Raw genomic sequence first — 19,347 nt, 5'->3', positions numbered from 1 at the left:
GACACGTCTCTCACCTCAGAAAGCTTATAATATAATTTTATGACAATACATAAACCCACAAGTGGGTTTAACAAATAATACATGGGAGAACCGGAAGTGACCTCATGGGAGCACACAGAGCTAGCAAGAGCATAACTTAATGCTCTGCTTTGATTATTCAAGTAAGCGAATGGTTAATGTATGACCTTAATTAGCTAATTGGTTCCTTTGTGGATTCCTTTTGTATTCTGCCATTTAGGAATTTCCAAGAACAGCAGTAAATCCAAAACTTGCTGCTCAGTTCAATTGTGTCCCATACATATGAGTATGTAATTAATTGGATTGCTCATGTGAGTGACAATTGCAGGATGGGTCTCTTACACCAGGTGCTTACATCTAAGAGCTTGTAGATTAAATCTAAGAGATTGTACCCTACTACAACAATAAGAGGGAATAAATCTTAATAAGAGGGAATAAATGTGGATAAATGTAAAATAATGCACATTGGGAAAAATAACCCCAACTATACATATAATATGATGGGGGCTAATTTAGCTACAACGAGTCAGGAAAAAGATCTTGGCGTCATCGTGGATAGTTCTCTGAAGATGTCCACGCAGTGTGCAGAGGCAGTCAAAAAAGCAAACAGGATGTTAGGAATCATTAAAAAGGGGATAGAGAATAAGACTAAGAATATATTACCCTTATATAAATCCATGGTACGCCCACATCTCGAATACTGCGTACAGATGTGGTTTCCTCAATTCAAAAAAGATATATTGGCACTAGAAAAGGTTCAGAAAAGGGCAACTAAAATGATTAGGAGTTTGGAGAGGGTCCCATATGAGGAGAGATTAAAGAGGCTAGGCCTCTTTAGCTCGGAAAAGAGGAGACTAAGGGGGGATATGATAAAGGTATATAAAATCATGAGTGATGTGGAGAAAGTGGATAAGGAAAAGTTATTTACTTATTCCCATAATACAAGAACTAGGGGTCACCAAATGAAATTAATAGGCAGCAGGTTTAAAACAAATAAAAGGAAGTTCTTCTTCACGCAGCGCACAGTCAACTTGTGGAACTCCTTGCCCGAGGAGGTTGTGAAGGCTGGGACTGTAACAGCGTTTAAAAGAGAACTGGATAAATTCATGGTGGTTAAGTCCATAAATGGCTATTAGCCAGGATGGGTAAGGAATTGTGTCCCTAGCCTCTGTTTGTCAGAGGATGGAGATGGATGGCAGGAGAGAGATCACTTGATCATTGCCTGTTAGGTTCACTCCCTCTGAGGCACCTGGCATTGGCCACTGTCAGCAGACAGGATACTGGGCTAGATGAACCTTTGGTCTGACCCGGTACAGCCGTTCTTATGTTCTTAATCCCCCCTCTATGCCCTCGATGCACCCACATAGACTATGCTCAGGTTGAGGGTCCTGGACATAGGGATTGGGAAATTAGGAGCTCTGAAGCAGATACAAGTGAGGACGGCATGGGCAGAGTCATGGCTTAACCCACCCCCACATGCCAGTCAATGATGCTCACTGAGCACGGAAGAGGGGTTTGGTAATTTATCCCCTTCCAATGCAAGTGGGAAGCCCAAGGGAGAAATCACACCCAAAGTTAGTAGAGAGAGTCTGTATTACTGTGCAAATGGGTATTGATCTGTTTGGCACTGTAGCGCTCCCCTTCTAGCTCCAAAACCCATTGAAGCATTAAATATAGAAATGTCTTTGTGACACATCTGCAGGTCAGTTCAGTACAGTATGTTCCAGTGTCTATAACAAAGGGGGTCCTTGCCAACCTAGGCAGACTAGGAATAATAGAAGTGTTATGTAAAAAATGGAGCAGCATTTCCATACCAGTGAGCTACAAAAACAATCCTGGAAGGAAAGGTAGGTCAGTGGGATGGGTTGACTCAAATCCTCTAGCATCCTCAAGAGTATCTGCCACTGGAAACATATTGGGTCAGACTAGAATCACCTATTATTTGCTTAGAATTTGAAGATACCAGTGTCATGGCTAGAGAGATAGCTACATCTTTGCTGCCTCCTCTGGTGTCTCTGAGTGCACTGGCCTTAGCCCTCAGACCTCGTGTACCTCCTGGGATGGAATTCTGAGATTCCCCCACCAGATCCCAGGCTATAGTACACTGAGGATCAACTGTGCTTACCCAGCGGGTCCGACTGGGTTCATCACTGGCTGTAAGCCTTCCCTTTGGGAGATCTGCCCAGTGGCTTATTCAGTGACCAGACACTTTTCCTTCTCTTAACAGCATGAACAAAGGATAGCAAAAGAGAGAAAGGTTTTTAAAACAAGAAAAGGTCTATGCACATGCCTACCTTACCTCAAGGCTTGCCATTCCTTGGCAGAGACTCTCTTCATTGTCTCTCCCAATAACCTCCCAAGAGTGTCACTTGTATCCTCCCAGATGTCCTTTGTCTCAGGCATTTCGTTCTCCTGTGTTTACAACCTGGGATCCTTTCCCTTGGCAAGCTAGGCTGGTGAGCTCTGCAGGTGGTCGGAGGTAGAACCTCAACGCCAATGGCCCCTGAAGGGTGGTTTAAGTGTTGGCCAATGGGTAGCTATCTGAAGCCATTATACTCTTTATTGCCTTGAATCCACCCCATGTTTTCATACAGTTACCTCCCTTAAACCAGACACATATAGAGCATATAGTATTCATAAATGCTGCAGAGCAGTCTCATATCCTTCACAACTAAAATACTGCAATAATCCAGAAAGTAAATAAATATGCAGGGCCTATTTCACACAATTGGTTCCAAACAAATAATTTAGTATGTGCTCTGTGGCAAGCTGGACCAAACTGTATGAAAGGACCCAGGATTGGGCTGCACACAGATGGAACAGACTGAAAAGAAACTACGGCAGTGTCATTACATTTAAAAATTAAGGTTTTCCATTAATTTAATATAAAAATCAATAATGCATCCACACAGTAGCCCCGTTTAACTTATTCTGTATTGCAATCCATTTAGTTTACACTGTTCCCACATCTTCAGTTTTCAATATGACACAGACTTTTGCATCACCAAAGCATTGTCTTTGTATTGACAAAGGCTATTTGCGTCAGAGAAGTCACAAAAACAGCTGGTGGGTTTTGACACCATGGTGCGGTGTAGAATGTGGTTTTGGATTGAGGAGGATAAGTACATTATTTGGATGTTTCTGCTACAGCGATTAGCAGTGAAATGCCATTTCAATTTTAATCTTTTGCTGTCAGAGTTCACAGCACCTGTTGAGACAAAGGAGCAGCTCATACATCACAGAACTCTTGTTTCAGGCTGTCCGCAGATTCAGGAAGACATCACTGCGTTGGTTATACTCCACTTTACACTTCCAGAGTTATTTGCACAACCAGGAAGGCTAGACACATTTTTTAAATGAAAGTTAAGATTCTGGTGCATAATTCTGCAGCAATACAGAGACGAAGAAGTGAATTCTGTGGTCAGGGAATCATGGACTATACATGGCCCGGGTAAAGAAACCCAAAAAACTTTGAGTTGTAATGCTCCAGGGGAACGTGAGGATAGTGTATTCTGTCCCTTTTAAAGCAACAAAACATCATCAGCTGTTGTGGCTTTAAGATTTTATTTTCATAAACTATTTCGCTTGTTAGACAAATTTCTGTTAGCACAATTGGGGGACACAAAAATTGACACAAAAAAGCCCCACTCCATTCTCTTCTCCTCGCACTTGCCTCTATCGCTCAGCATTTCTATTATACATACCTGACCTATCCTTGACAGAGAGCATAGCCAGTAAAAACAAGGGCATTTCTAGGAGTTAACAAGCATTCTGAGTGACAAGTGTAAGCAGAGTCAGGATGAGCTCTACCCTGACATCTGGTGGTGAGTTATGGGAAGTGCAGAAAGAATTTCCAGAATTGTGAATTCTCAGATATTTGCATGGGCACGCCCAGCATAGGCCAATGCAGCCTGGGATGGTTATTTTGACAGCTCTGGGATCCCCAATTTCTTTGTAATTGGGGCAGGATAAATAAAGTGTTGCCAGGTGGTTATGTGAATGACGAGCTAGGAGACTGCTTTATGACAGATGTCTCAATATACCTTAAGTGATACTTGCTAAACAAGGGACATGGGTTCCAATACCCAGTGAATGGAGAGAGAGGTTGGGGACTGGTGAGTGTACCTGATGGTACTGGCCCCTTTTGAGGGCCTGGAACACCAACTGCACAGCCTCCTCTCTCCACTGTAAAAGAGTAGAACTAATTTTGATTCCATTAGGAGTCCATCTAGAGACGGCTGAGCTGAGTTCATGTTGGGCCAATGGTGCACCAGCACCAGGGCTCCCCTACTAAGAGCTGAAATTACTGAATGAGCTGAGATCACTGAGTGCCGTGTTAACTAGTGGGGGAGCCTGAAGACCTATCGTTAAGCGGCTGGCAGAGCGGAGCAGTTTGCAGCATGTTGGAGCAGCCCATGGAACAGTGCGCGGAGTGAAGCAGCACAGCTGGTGGAGTGGAGCTGGTTGTGGTGAAGGCTGCAGCAGAACTCCACGGAGAGGCAGAGCAGTTGGCCCTGACCCACGTAAGGTGCCCCTTAACACCCTGTGTGGACTCCTCCCCCCATTTCCACCCAGGCTGGGAGGGCGTAAAACTCTGCAGATAAACTCTTGAATTCTGGGGTGGCACTGACCAGAGACTTTTGGGTTGTTGGACTTTGGGGTGATTGGACTTAAGACCCTAAGGGGAAAAGGACATTGCCAAACGTACTTGGAGGTGGGTTTTTGTTTATGGTTTGTGTGATAATCCTGTTTGTGGTGTTTCTCCAATGGGATGCCGCATTCTTTCCTTCCTTTATTAAAATAATTTTGCTACACTCAGACTCCGTGCTTGCGAGAAGGGGAAGTATTGCCTCCTAGAGGCGTCCAGGGGTGTGTGGTATGTAAGTGTCCCCGGTCACTGAGTGGAGGCTCGAGCCAGTTATGCATTGTGTTATTGAAACAGAACCCCTGGATACTGAACCCGGCCCTTGTTGCTGCCAACTCAGAGGGGCAGAAGGGTTACACAAGGTTTGGATCTGAACCCAAACTTCAGAAAGACTGAGAGAGATCAGATATGGGGTTTCATTATGGGGATAGAAGCCACTGCATTGGTCAGACAAGGGACTGAATGTCAGTGCTGTGAGTGGTTCAGATCTGGGGTTTATCCTGTTACAGTGATAGGGGCCAGAAACAGGGCTAAATCCTCCCATCAGTGAAACCAGCGTAACTCAGCCAAATAATTCTGTACTTATATTGGTGTATCTGAACACAAGATTTTCCCATGAAGTTCAGATCTAGGGTCAAACCTTCCCCAAGCTTGGGTGTATTCAGATCCAGCATTTTGATTCAGTTCCATGTGTGTGTTATAGTGACAAAAAGTGAAAGGGAGCAATTTGAAAGAGAAACATCAGTAATTTTTGCAGACTGCATGCATGATGTTACACTGATTTGAGGCCTACATTTATTCTTCTATTCATTAAAGAAAAGTCTGCTCATGGCTCAGTCTTGGTATAGTTAAATATGCCACAGCTTGGTGGTATATCTGAATAGGCTACCTCTGAGACACCAGGAACACTTACGGGAAAAAATGTGTTACATTTACAGATATATTTCCCTTCAGAGTGATGCACTTTTTATTGGTGGTTTGCTTGGTTTGAGGGGTTTCACTTTTGAAGAGGAAGGAAAGGTTACACCATTTATTTTTCCTAAGGGGAAAAAAAACAAAAAAGACTTGCAGATTCTAATGAAAAACAAATTGCTCAAAGGTGGAGTGTGGCATTTCTCTGCTAGGCCACGTTTCACTATTATCAAGAGCGAGTGAAAAGCAGATAGTTCTATTGTACCTTAATAGTAACATCCATCCACAATTCTCACCAATTATCTCATCATCGGCCAACAACAGCCTTTCATTTGGAAGTCAAAAGACTGCAACTTTATGCATAATTAACAATGAAACCCCTACAATTTATACATGTCTTCCTGTTTCGGTTATGAAATGAACAGGGTGGCAGCAGAGGACTATGGGTGAGGTATCCTACATTCTACCGCTGACTCTACAATTAGCTTGCTGTGTGATCTTGGGCAAGTCACTTTACCTCTCTGCACCTAAATTACCATGTCTGTAAAACAGGGATAATAATACACACCTGCTTGTATCAAGTGCTTTGAGGTCCTCTGATTCTGAGTGTTAAATAAGTGCAAATTATTGTCGGAATTTTCAAAAGAACTTGGCAGAATTGATCATTGGATAGCCCCTATGCAATGAAATATCTGTTTTTGAGCTGGGGCATCCAGAACTGCACACAGTATTCAAGGTGTGGTCAAATCATGAATTTATATAGAGGCAATATGGTATTTTCTGTCTTATTATCTATCCCTTTCCTAATGATTCCCAACATTCGGTTCGCTTTTTTGACTGCCACTGCACAGTGAGGAGATGTTTTCAGAGAACTATCCACAATGACTCCAAGATCTCTTTCTTAATTGGTAACAGCTAATGTAGACCCCATCATTTTGTATGTATAGTTGGGATTATGTTTTTCAATGTGCATTACTTTGCATTTATCAACACTGAATTTCATCTGCCATTTTGTTGCCCAGTCATCCAGTTCTGTGAGACACCTTCGTAACTCTTTGCTGTCAGCTTTGGACCTAACTATTTTGAGAACTGTTGTATCATCTGCAAACTTTGCCACATCACTGTTAACCACTTTTTCCAGATCTTTTATGAATATATTGAACAGCACTTGTCCCACTACAGATCCTTGGGGGGACCCAGCCATTTACCTCTATCCACCATGAAAACTGACCATTTATTCCTACCCTTTGTTTCCTATCTATAACTAGTTACTGATCCATGAGAGGACCTTCCCTCTTATCCCATGACAGCTTACTTTACTTAAGAGCCTTTGGTGAGGGTGTCATAAACAGATAGCTAAGGGTTAACGTCTCTTTCACCTGGAAAGAAATAATCTGAACCACCTGACCAGAGGACCAATCAGGAAACCGGATTTTTTTCAACTCTGGGTGGAGGGAATTGTGTGTGAGTCCTTTGTTCTTGTCTTGTGTCTGTCCCTCTCGGCTATGGGAAGGATTTTTCTATTTCCTGCTTTCTAATCTTCTGTTTCCAGTTGTAAGTACAAAAAGATCAGATAGGATTTATATGTTTTTTTGGTATTTACATGTCTATAGTTGCTGGAGTGCTTTGAATTGTATTCTTTTTGAATAAGGCTGTTTATTCAATATTCTTTTAAGCAATTGACCCTGTATTTGTCACCTTAATACAGAGAGACCATTTGTATGTATTTTTCTTTCTTTTTCTATAAAGCTTTCTTTTAAGACCTGTTGGAGTTTTTCTTTAGTGGGGAACTTCAGGGAATTGGGTCTGCAGCTCACCAGGGAATTGGTGGGAGGAAGAAGTCAGGGGGAGGTCTGTGTGTGTTAGATTTACTAGCCTGATTTTGCATTCCCTCTGGGTGAAGAGGAAAGTGCTTTTGTTTCCTGGACTGGAATTACAGAGGGTGGACTCCCTCTGCTTAGATTCACGGAGGTTGCTTCTGTGTATCTCTCCAGGAGCACCTGGAGGGGGGAAGGGAAAAGTTTTATTTCCCTTTGTTGTGAGACTCAAGGGTTTGGGTCTTGGGGTCCCCAGGGAAGGGTTTCGGGGGGACCAGAGTGCCCCAAAACACTCTAATTTTTTGGGTGGTGGCAGCAGTACCAGGTCCAAGCTGGTAACTAAGCTTGGAGGTTTTTCATGCTAACCCCCATATTTTGGACGCTAAGGTCCAAATCTGGGACCAGGTTATATGACAGAGGGACCCTTTCAAAGGCTTTCTGAAAGTCCAAGTACACTATATCCACCGGATCACCCTTGTCCACATGCTTGTTGACACCCTCAAAGAATTCTAATAGATTAGTGACTCATGATTCTTCCCCAACATATCACGTTCATCTATGTGTCTGATAATTCTGCTCTTTACTATAGTTTCAACCAATTTGTCTGGTCCTAAAGTTAGGCTTACAAGTCTGTAATTGCCAGGATCACCTCTCGAGTCTTTAAAAAAAAAATCATCATTACATGAGCTATCTTCCAGTCTTCTGGTACAGAGGCTGATTTAAGCAATATGTTACATACCACAGTTAGTAGTTCTGCAATTTCATGTAAGAGTTCCTTCAGAACTCTTCGATGAATACTATTTGGCCCTGGTGACTTACTACTGTTTAATTTATCAGTTTGTCCCAAAACTTCCTCTATTGACACCTCAATCCAGGACAGTTTCTCAGCTCTGTCACCTAAAAAGAATAGCACAGGTATGACAATCATTCTCACATACTCTGCCATAAAGACCGAAGCAAAGAATACATTTAGCTTCTGCACAATGGCCTTGTCTTCTTTGAATGCTCCTTTAGCACCTCAATTGTCCAGTGGTCACACTGATTGGCAAGGTTCCTGCTGCTGACATACTTACAATTAATTTTGTGTCTTTTGCTAGTAGCTTTTCAAATTCTTTTCTGGCCTGCATTTCACAGTCACCATAACCATCCTGGTCAGGCGGTCAGTAGTCTTTTTCTATATTGTTATTATTCAAGCATGGAATTTCTATCCATAGAGATTCTCTGGTACAGTTTGATTCATTAAGATTTTTACTATATATGACTCTATGCTTTCTTTCACATGTAACCCTTCTGTCCCTCTGAGTTGGCAGCAACAAGGGCCGGGTTCAGTATCCAGGGGTTCCATTTCAATAACGCAATGCAATACCGGCTCGAGCCCCTACCCAGTGACCTGGGACAATTACATACCACCCCCCCGGGAGCCTCTAGGAGGCAATACTTCCCCACTCGCAAGCACAGAGTCCGAGTGCAGCAAAATCCTTTTAATAAAGGAGGGAAACAATGCGGCATCACATTGGAGAAACACCACAAACAGGATTATACAAAAACCATAAGCAAAAAAAAAACCCACTTCCAAGTACGTTTGGCAATGTCCTTTCCCCCTTAGGGTCTTAAGTCCAATCACCCCAAAGTCCAACAACCCAAAAGTCTCTGTCTTTGGTCAGTGCCACCCCAGAGTTCAAAAGTTTATCTGCAGAGTTTCCCCCTCCCCCAGTCTGGGTGGAAATGGGGGAGGGGCCACACAGGGTGTAAAGGGGCACCTTATGTGGGCCAGGGGCCAACTGCTCCGCCTCTCCGTAGAGTTCTGCTGCAGCCTTCACCACGACCGGCTCCACTCCACCAGCTGTGCCGCTCCTCCAGCCAACCCGTGAGCTGCTCCAGCCATCCCCGCAAACCGCTCCACTCCGCTCACTGTTCCGTGGGCTGCTCCAATGTGCTGCAAACTGTTCCACTCTGCCAGTCACTTAGCAATAGATCTTCAGGCTCCCCCACTAGTTAACACAGCACTCAGTGATCTCAGCTCAGTAAGCTTAGCTCTTTTAGTGATTTCAGCTTGTAGTAGGGGAGCCCCAGTGCTGGTGCACCATTGGCCCAACGTAAATTCAGCTCAGCAGCCTCTAGATGGACTCCTAATGGATTCAAAATTAGCTCTGCTATTTAACAGTGGAGAGAGGAGGATGTGCAATTGGTGTTACAGGCCCTCAAAAGGGGCCAATGCCATCAGATACACACACTGGCCCCCAGCTTCTCTCAGTTCACTGGGTTTTGGCACCCATGTCCCTTGTCTAGCAAGTGCTACTTAATTGATGGTGAGACATCTCTGTTATAAAGCAGTCTCATAGTTCCTCATTCACATAATCAGGATGACAACACTTTATTCCTCCTGCCCCAGTAACAAAGTAATTGGGGATCCTAGAGCTGTCAAAATAACCATCCCAGGCTGCCGTGGTCTATGCTAGGTGGGGTGGGTGTGCCAATGCAAATACCTGAAATTCCTTTCCACACTCCCCATGATTCACCACCAGATGTCAGAGTAGAGCTCATCCTGACTCTGCTTACACACATATAGTGCCACTCCTCCAACAGCGCAACCTACTCTGTCATTCCTATATGTTTTGTATCCCGGTATTACTGTGTCCCATTGATATAATTGTTCTACCAAGTTTCTGTGATGCCAATTACATCAATTATCCCCATTTTACAGATGGAGAGCTGAGACACAGAGAGGTTAAGTGACTTGCCCAGGGTCACATGGAAGGTCTATGGCAGAGCAGGAAATTGAACCCAGATTCTCACAAATCCTAGGCTAGGGTCCTAATAACTGCACCATCCTCTGCATCCTCTATTGAAGTAAACTTTTGAAAACTCCCTTGCAGCCTTTAAAACCCCAGCAATATAAGATGTAACATTTTTACATGCAGGGCCAAACTGGGAAAAAAAGGAGCTAGAGGTCTGTGCACAAAGCATGAATATATGCACCGTGTTATTAATAATATTTAGCATTTAATGCACATACTTAATATATTTAAATCACTTTTGAAACCTTATTTAATCCTCAAAGCCCCCATAGGAGATAGGTAAATAGGTAAGTATTATTATTCACACATTACAGATAGGGAAACTAAGAAACAGATGTTGAGTGATTTGCCCAAGGCCACCCAACGTGTCAATGGCAAACTCTTGACAAGAATCCTGGTATCCCAACCCCCAAATCCCTCACTGTAATCACTGGATGAAGCTACGGCTCACTTGGATGTGTAGTTTCTACACTCCTGACTGCATGTTCAATTTCCCAACCTCGGAATGCCACTGAAGTAACTTTGCCTACAAATGTGTACATACATGTGCAGTGGGATGACATAAAAACCTGGTCCTAAGGGCACGTTGATCCTAAGTGCATGTGCCCTTTGCAAACATGGAAACCTGAAGGGCATGTGTTGGACATTAACCCTTGTGTGAGTGTGGAACTCTTCATCTTGTGCCCGATCCAAACCACAGCAGGACTCCTTGCGCTGACTTCAGCAGGTTTTAGAGCAGGCCCTTCACCGGAAATGTAATAAGAGGAGGCAGAGCTTGCCAAAAACCAAATCACTATTCAAGTCCATGCTCCATTATTCTTAGCTCACATGGTATTTAGTTCATACTGGTACTTTTATCTTGTTATTTAAAGCCCCATTAGAAGCTTGAAAATATATTATCTTTTTCTTGTTAATTTTGTTGTTCTCCACTAGCCAGATTCTTCCTCACTCTCATTTGAACCACACTCAAATGAATAGCACTGTTTCTCTTTAAACAGCAATAACTTCAATTTGTATGACACCAAAAATAAAAATCTCTATGCGCCAGCATCAATGAAAATATCAGCACAGCCCCAGGAATAATGTTTATGAGATAATTCCTGCTGTGGGGTTGGCAGATGGAGAACAAAATGCTGCATTTTGAAATATATTGGCTATATATTTTTTTTAATTCTCTCAGTGAAGGAGAATGATACATTTTAGAGTACTTAGAATTTGGTCTTGACCCAGCTCAGTGGAAAGGCTTGTATTGACTTAAATGGGAGTTGAACTGGACCTGGAAGGAACCCTGAAAGGTCATTGAGTCCAGCCCCCTGCCTTCACTAGCAGCACCAAGTACTGATTTTGCCCCAGGCCCCTAAGTGGCCCCCCTCAAGGACTGAACTCACAAGCCTGGGTTTAGCAGGCCAATGCTCAAAGCACTGAGCTATCCTGCCCCCCTACACAAGCCCACACACAAACCCTTTGATGTCAATTTAAATGGATTTTGAGAGAGATGATTTAGTTGAGGGTTGGTCCTGCTTTGAGCATGGGGCTGGATTAGATGACCTCCTGAGATCTCTTCCAACTCTGATAGTCTATGATTCTATGATTTCCTGCAGAGAGGGTCTGTGGGAAGGCAGGAACTAGGCCACTGAGGGTATGTCTACACAGGAACTCGACACCCACAGCTGGTCCCTGCCAGCCGGCTCAGACTCTGGAGCTGTTTCATTGCTGTGATAACATCCAGGCTCGGGTTGGAACCTGGGCTCCAGCACTCCGTAAGGTGGGAGGATCCCAGAGTCCAGCCTTACCCTGGAAATCTACACAGTCAAGAAAGCCCCACAGCCTGAGCCCCATGAGCTGAGTCATCAGTCATGGGCCCGCCAGAGGTTTTTCTTTGCTGTGTAGATGTACCATCAGTTTACCTGAGTAAGAGCTTCAGAATTGGGTCCTGGTATTTCATCTCTCTCTCTAACATATATTTTTAAAATAATGGAAAAAGGGATATCTTTTGCCACAAACATGGCAGCACAAAGTGTGCCTATCCCACTGGGCTTGACCCTATACTGACTGAAGTTAATGGAAAGATTCTCATTGACTTCAATCGGCTCTGGCTCAGGCCCCTCATCTGATGCTCATGCCTTGGCTGTTGGGATACCTAAACACAAAACATTTGATCTACAGCTAAGCAACACATATCAAAAGCAAATCTCTTATTATGAACCATCTTTGTAATAAAACTTCTTGTGCGTTGCCTCTTCTAGCTTCCCAGATTTATACATTTTATTCTTAAAAGAAAAGGTTATAAATCCCCCAACACAAAACGCACACACACACACACACACACAAAAGAATCATTTTGAAAAGCTCAAGAATCCAATCAATGCTATTATTTAGTGCCATCTTCAGACAGACACAGCCCTGTCTATGGACTGGATTCTGATCTCACTTTCATGGCAGTAAATAAAGAGTAGCTCCACTGAAATCTATGGTTTTACACTGGCATAAAACTGCTGTGAGAGGAGACTCCTGCTCAGTTTTTGGATATTATGAGAGAAACCACGCATATTTCAAATAATAATAGTATGATTGACGGTCTCTACTATTATACAGTGTAATAAATTCACAGAGCTATACAGGCCTTACAGTTTTATATATATACTTGCATTACACACACACACACAGAGTGATGGGGTCTATAGGCCCTGCACTGAACCAAGACTGGTAGTAGAGCTATACTGGGCTAGGGAGGCCCTGCTCCTCAGCAGATGCAGGACACGTTTCCAGTGGAGGAACAGTTCCACAGGACACTGGTAGAAGTCCAGGAGAAGGGGGGAAGGGGCTGCAGACTGCACCAGAAAGCAAGGCTGACGCTGAGAGCTGGGTCTGAATTGGCAGCAGCCTTGTGAAGGCTGTTCTAGCAGCAGCCATTTGGATTCTCCCCCTCTTTGGGAGCTGAAAGCCCTAAAACAGAATGCTTCACAAGTCACTAAGAGATGGAGGAGAGTCTGAAAAGCCAGTGACCATGCCCCAAACTGAGGAGCTCCAGACTAGTAAGAAGTGACCCAGGGGAGATATAATTTGGGGTAGCTCAATAACTGGGACGGATGCTTTAATAAAACCCTAAGGCCCTGAGTTCAGACCCACTGGAGTAGATGGGCCTGGGTCCCCCTACTTTGTCCCCACCCCACCCCACTCCTCTGTAGTGGCAGAATCTCTGTGGGAGCAACTGGAGCACGCAGGGGTGACTGAGGCGACAGCTAGGCCCCCTCTGGCATGACTAGGCTGGCAGAAACCTGACCACCAGGCCAGCTGGTCATCGGATCATCCTGCTACACATACACACACACAGACACAGACACAGACACAGACACAGACACAGACACAGACACAGACACACACACACACTCTCTAGGGTTGCAATTCGTGACAAGATTAAGGCTGGATTTAACTGTGATTTGCCTAACTTGTGACATAAATAGACAAATCAAAGGGTGGAATAAATGAACTATTCTTATCCTCATTTTACAGACAGAGAAGGGCCAATGGAAGGGCCAATCCATTATTTCCCAGCACCCTGTAAAATGCGTAAGTGGCATTCTGAGACAACGAGAAAAACATCAAAACTTTGCTAATATTTCCTTCCCATGGATGCCTGGAGAGGCATGACCTGCTGTGCAGACTGAGTGGGTAGCTCTAGAGATGCTCAGTACATTTTTGACTAAATGTATTTTCACTGAAATAGGCTGTTGCGTTGAAGCAAAAATGTATTGTGGAGATGTATAGATTTCAGCAAGAAAGTTTCTGAGGTGACACTAGAACTGAAAATTTGCTGGTTTTGCTCCAGAGATGGACATTTTTACACTGCTTCATGAAAACATTTGAAGTGTTTGCTTTCATGCCGCATTGGAACAAAAAATTTCAAAACCCTGAAAGCTGTCCCGAAACAGAAAGGTCGTCCCGTAACCAGCTCTAGGTGGCTCCCCAGGAATTCTCAGGTCCCAATCCTGCAGATTCCTCATGAGAGACACAGAGTAGAAGTTCCTCCACACAACCCCAGGCAGCAGGTACTCTGCTACCATTTGCTCTCTCACCACGGCTGCATGCTCCTAGCCTCACCTTGGCATACTAATACTGCCAGACCAGCATCAAACTCTATGATAAATTGCCTGAGATTAAGGCCAGTGTTTTCAAATGCAGCCCCTAGTTTGGGGTTCCCAACTTGAGCACCTCAGGCATGTTTCCAGGGCTGCTGAGCACCCACAGCTCAGAAAGATTTAAGGCTGCCTTGGTTTCTTTTTCCAGAGAGCATTCTACGTAAAGCAACTTCTCCTTGGTTCACCCCTTTGGCTGACCATGCCCCAAACCTAAATTCCTGTAGAGTCTCTTCCACATGTTACGCTTTCAAAGGGAATCCCCTGGGCTTGGTGAGGGGAAAGACAGTCAAGGGAGCTTTCAGACTTGCAACTCCTGTCCTCTCAGACCATATCCAGCACCTTTCTTTCCAACTTTGTTGCTGCTTTGTTTCCCTCCATGCTGGTCAGTAGAGGGGAATGTCATTAAGAAGATTCATGTGGAATTCCCTTCCATCCCAAGGCTTTCACAACACAGAGGAAGTCCACATGAGATTTCAGACTGTCCAATGGTGAGAACGTCCCTCCTAATTTCATCATGTGCATGGAGGGTTTTGAAGAGGCTTCTGTCACTGGGGATTCTTGGGCCAAAAGACAGTTTGAGACAACTCTGCTGCTTTTAGAGAGTGATCCCTAATAGCATTTTTCACTATTGGTACGAGGCCCTCTTGTTCCAGGGGGATTTATACAGGTAGGAAAAATCTCTGCCACTTATTTTGGGAAAGGCCTCTCTTTCCTCAGGCTTTTGGGAAAAGAGGGACAGAATACAAGATGGTATTTGTTGGGGTATCATTTAGATTTGATTATGATCTCTGGTTGCTTACTGATCAAGAAAGGTACTGGATGGAAAACTACAGACACTCCAGTTTCTGTTTATCCACAAAAGAGGTACACCATCATCAACATCAATGCACGTGTATATCTGCTCCCCCACCCACATGCCTCACTACCCAAAGATCACCTCTCAAGAACAGCTTAGCCACCCTGCTAATTCAATCCTTGGCCTCTACTGAGGCTCCCAGTAAGGTTGCAAAAATTGCTGCCAGTGGCCATTTGCTATATGAACACCTATCCCTAGGAATTGGGCAGAGACAAGCAAATCTCTTGGCAGGTCACTGCTGGTTCTATGTTGCTGTTGAAAATGGTAATTTTGAGTCTTCGTGCATAGTAAGTCATAACTAAATAATTTTTTATGATGGTGTCATAATTTGTCAAACTAGGTCTGACCAGTCTGAGGCTGGGATTTTCCAGAGGCTTCCAGAGGAGCCTAAGGGAGTCAGGCACCCTAAACTCATTCATTTGAAGTTGGGTGCCCATCTCCTTGAGGAATCTTTGGAAAGGTCAGCTGGAATCTTTGCAGATCTGTCAATCTGGCTGCACATATTTGCATTTAATATATGCGCTAGCAGGAGCTTTGATTTTTGTTCTGCCTTGCTAGTTTCATCTGTCGGACAAATACTTTCATCCTTGACCTGTCTGAAATGATAAATTCTGCCATCTGGCCACTTCCCCATAGTCCACAGCCTTGTATTCTTATTTAAACAGATGGGTTTTCTTCTTCTCTGTGGAAGTGGGCCAGTGTAACCGCAGGTGGACTACAGACATTCCCGTCCCCCAGGGGCTGCAGACCAGCGTCCAGATAAGGTGAACACTGGCCCCTGGAACTGGAATTCCTCACAGTGTTTTGACCATGGCAACCTGTAGGGAACCATCTCTTGTCACATACTTCATTTGTAAGCTCTTTGGGGCAAGGACCGTTTTTTGTTCTGTGTTTGTCCAGGACCTAAACACAATGGGGTCCTGGGCCATGACTGATGCTCTTAGGTGCTACCACATTTCAAATAACAACAAGAACCAATAATAGCAGCTCACCAGTGGCGATGGTGAGTTAACTGAGCTGAATGATTATAATCTGAATACCATTTCTTAAAGAAAGACACTTACCAGCGGTTGAATATATGAATTAACATTTAGCACTTCTTTAAATCAGGTGCCACAGGCCCAGAGAGGATCAACACAAGAACTCATCTCTAGTGGCACTTTTGATTTTCTTTAAGACTTTTATTGGCAAAAAAAAAAAAGCAAATTTAACTAGACCAGCTGCCAACATACTGTGTAAATATTCATGTCACATATCACACCTATGCCCAAGCCAAAGTGCAATAGATGATTTCTAAAATAGCTGCGCTTGTACAGGAAACTAGTCCCACCTGAAATTTAGACAGTCATGTCCTTATAGATTCAGGAACTTTAAGTCACACTGCTATCATACTTTTGTTGACAGGCACTATGCAGTATTTGAAAAAGTGCCATAATTTTCTTTTCATCATGAATAAAGTACTGAATTTAACATACAATGCCAAGTAATAACATTTCCATTGCTAGCAAGAGCCACAAAAATCAGACCAGAGATACAATGCCACAGCAAGAGCATCCTTAACAACGTGCCATAAATAATACATTTAAAATGTATTTCTGCGTCAGTAAGCAACTTTCGAAAGAACTCCTCTGTTCTTTGAGATATTTTAAATTCAAATATAGTAAACTCGAAAGAAAGTACTTAAAGCTTGGAATTCCTATGGACAAATATTCAAATGAAATGAAGTTGAACAATAGTAAAGGCTTTTTCAAACCTTCTTTTAATTTATACCCAGAAATACAGTGTTATACATTTTATGTTCCAAGCTTTTTCTCTACATCACAGCTAACGTATAGCAATCATCTGTGACGCTGAGCAATAAGAGTGACGTGAAGTTAGCACTCAGCAGGGAATGAAAATGAGCATTCCTGCTTCACTTTATGTTAGGTTGTCATCTCAGTTCAATAACATAGGAAACATTTTCCCCCCCAACTGCTATTCTGTAGCGTATGTTTATTATGCAGTTGTTCATATCCGCTACTGTTCTAACAAATAAGGGGAAGGCGGCCAGCGTAACGGAATGATTACTGTCTCTTCTGTCTTAAGTCAAGAGATAGCAAGCATAGGAAGTTAGCGCCACACATTACAATGTTTAAAACGTAGGGCTAAATCTCGAGCATGGTATACAAATACTACGGACAACTGGGGAAGCTAGCACAGAGCTAAATTTTGTACCTTTTCTAACAGGGAAAACAAAAGCAAATCAACTTTTTCAGTTCTGCCTCATTTTTAATATTAGTTTCTCCACCTAAAATTGTTCCCATACCAGTTGCATATTGAAAAACTAGACATTTATGACTGCACTCATTTTAAAATAAAAAATGAAATAAAGTGCTAGAAATATTAAAGGCTTCAGTTACTTTTAAAAAATATAAGGTATATAAATTGGAAAAGAACAAGAGTAGCATGTAAACTAATTGCAGCCCTGAGGGTAGATATGCAGTAAAAGAGCATTTACCGTCCGGTATAGGTGAATTTAATTCAGAAACACTGTAAGATGCTAATGGTGCCACTCTCGCTGAATGTTTCTTCATCCTTTTAAATTGTTCTCCTAAGACGTACACTCACTTCGTCTTTAGCCTCTGCATTGCTTTTGGTCCCCAGTACAATAGGAAACACTCGGCTATGGCTGGAATCTAGTGTTGTTCTGGAGATGCTGCAGCAAGCTATGAGTACTGATTTGCTGTTTCCCTGGGAAACCATTTGCAATACATTCAAACAATGCTTGACCTCTGCTAACACTTTTCTTTCATTCCATTGTTAAGCGCAGCAGTTAAAATATAAATATATTAGCTAATGCTCTCCTTCAACTTTAAAGTAAGGCAACCCCTTTGGATTAAGGCAATGGTTTCACATATAATATCTTCTCTCTGTTCACACAGCAGACAGGAGCTTTCTCAGTGACAACTGCAAGAGAGTTCTGCAATACAATTTTCTGGTCCCCTTATTGTGACAATATCCTACAATTCAATTAGTTGTTTTTTTTCCAATAAACTTTGAATAATGTGTCTCCTAAAGGACACTAAACTCATAAAAGCCCAGGGCAACAAAATATATATTATCTATCTATCCGTCAGCTAGCTAATCTTTATACTGTAGACATCTTTCTAGTATTTTAGGGCCCTAAACAATTGTCATAGTCTCAATAAATATATATAGGCCACACTTGGTCTAGATTCTTTCCTGCTTCCCGTGAGGCAGCTCCTACACCTTCTCCCTTTCTTTGGTGGTGTTTGTATTGTGGCTGTGAGAAAGTTTACTTCAAGAAGCCAGTTTGTGTGTCTTTCTATGGACATACGGTGGTGGCCCGTCATATCTTGCCAACCATCTTAGAAGACTAAGGGTCTGACTCCACCATCTTTCCTCATTTAAACAATACCACAGAACTCCATGGGGCTACTTCAGTCATTAAAGTACTATTCAACATTTATTCATAGATTCATAGTGTAACCCTTCTACTCGTCTGAATTGGCAGCAACAAGGGCCGGGTTCAGAATCTAGGGGTTCCGTTTCAATAACGCAAAGCAAAACCGGCTCGAGCCCCCACCCAGTGACCTGGGACAATTACATACCACTCCCCGGGCGCCTCTAGGAGGCAATACTTCCACTCTCACAAGCACAGAGTCTGAGTGTAGCAAAATCCTTTTAATAAAGGAGGGAAACAATGTGGCATTATGTTGGGGAAACACCACAAATAGGATTCATAACACAAACCATGAGCAAAAGATCCACCCCCAAGTAAGTTTGGCAGTATCCTTTTCCCCTCAGGGTCTTACGTCCAACCACCTAAAAAGTCACCCCAAAGTCCGAAAAGTCCAACACCCCAAAGTCTCTTGAGTCCAGCAACCCAAAGTTCACTCAAAAGTCCAACAACCCAAAAGTCTCTGTCCCTGGTCAGTGCAGCCCCAGAGTTCAAAAGTTTATTTGCAGAGTTTTACCTCCCCGCTCTCAGCTGGGTGGAAATGGGGGGTGGGAGAGAAAGGGGCACATGGGGTGTTAAGGGGCACCTTACGTGGTCCGAGGCCAACTGCCCCGCCTCTTTGTGGAGTTCTGCTGTAGCCTTCTCCACGAGCTGCTCCACTCAACTCACTGTCCCATGAGCCACTCCAGCCATCCCACAAAC

At 43.4% G+C, this 19,347-nt stretch overlaps 1 protein-coding gene across 3 annotated transcripts in view; it reads right to left on the bottom strand.

Moving 5' to 3' along the window:
• SLC35F4 (solute carrier family 35 member F4) overlaps positions 1–19,347 on the bottom strand; it is a 193,277-nt gene that overhangs the window by 49,034 nt on the left and 124,896 nt on the right. Inside the window, exon 1 of one of the 3 annotated variants that reach the window (XM_050952640.1) lies at positions 17,683–17,762. The exons of the other annotated variants lie outside the window; for them this stretch is intronic. Within the exon in view, the coding sequence (XP_050808597.1) occupies positions 17,683–17,758 (76 nt within the window). The 5' untranslated portion in view covers positions 17,759–17,762. Of the gene's footprint in view, positions 1–17,682; positions 17,763–19,347 lie in introns of those variants that run through there. 3 annotated transcript variants of the gene reach the window in all.

The sequence above is a fragment of the Gopherus flavomarginatus genome, chromosome 5 (assembly GCF_025201925.1).
Source record: "Gopherus flavomarginatus isolate rGopFla2 chromosome 5, rGopFla2.mat.asm, whole genome shotgun sequence".
Lineage (NCBI taxonomy): Eukaryota > Metazoa > Chordata > Testudines > Testudinidae > Gopherus > Gopherus flavomarginatus.
Note: the sequence above shows the minus strand (reverse complement) of the source record. Positions and strands in the feature narration are given on the sequence as shown.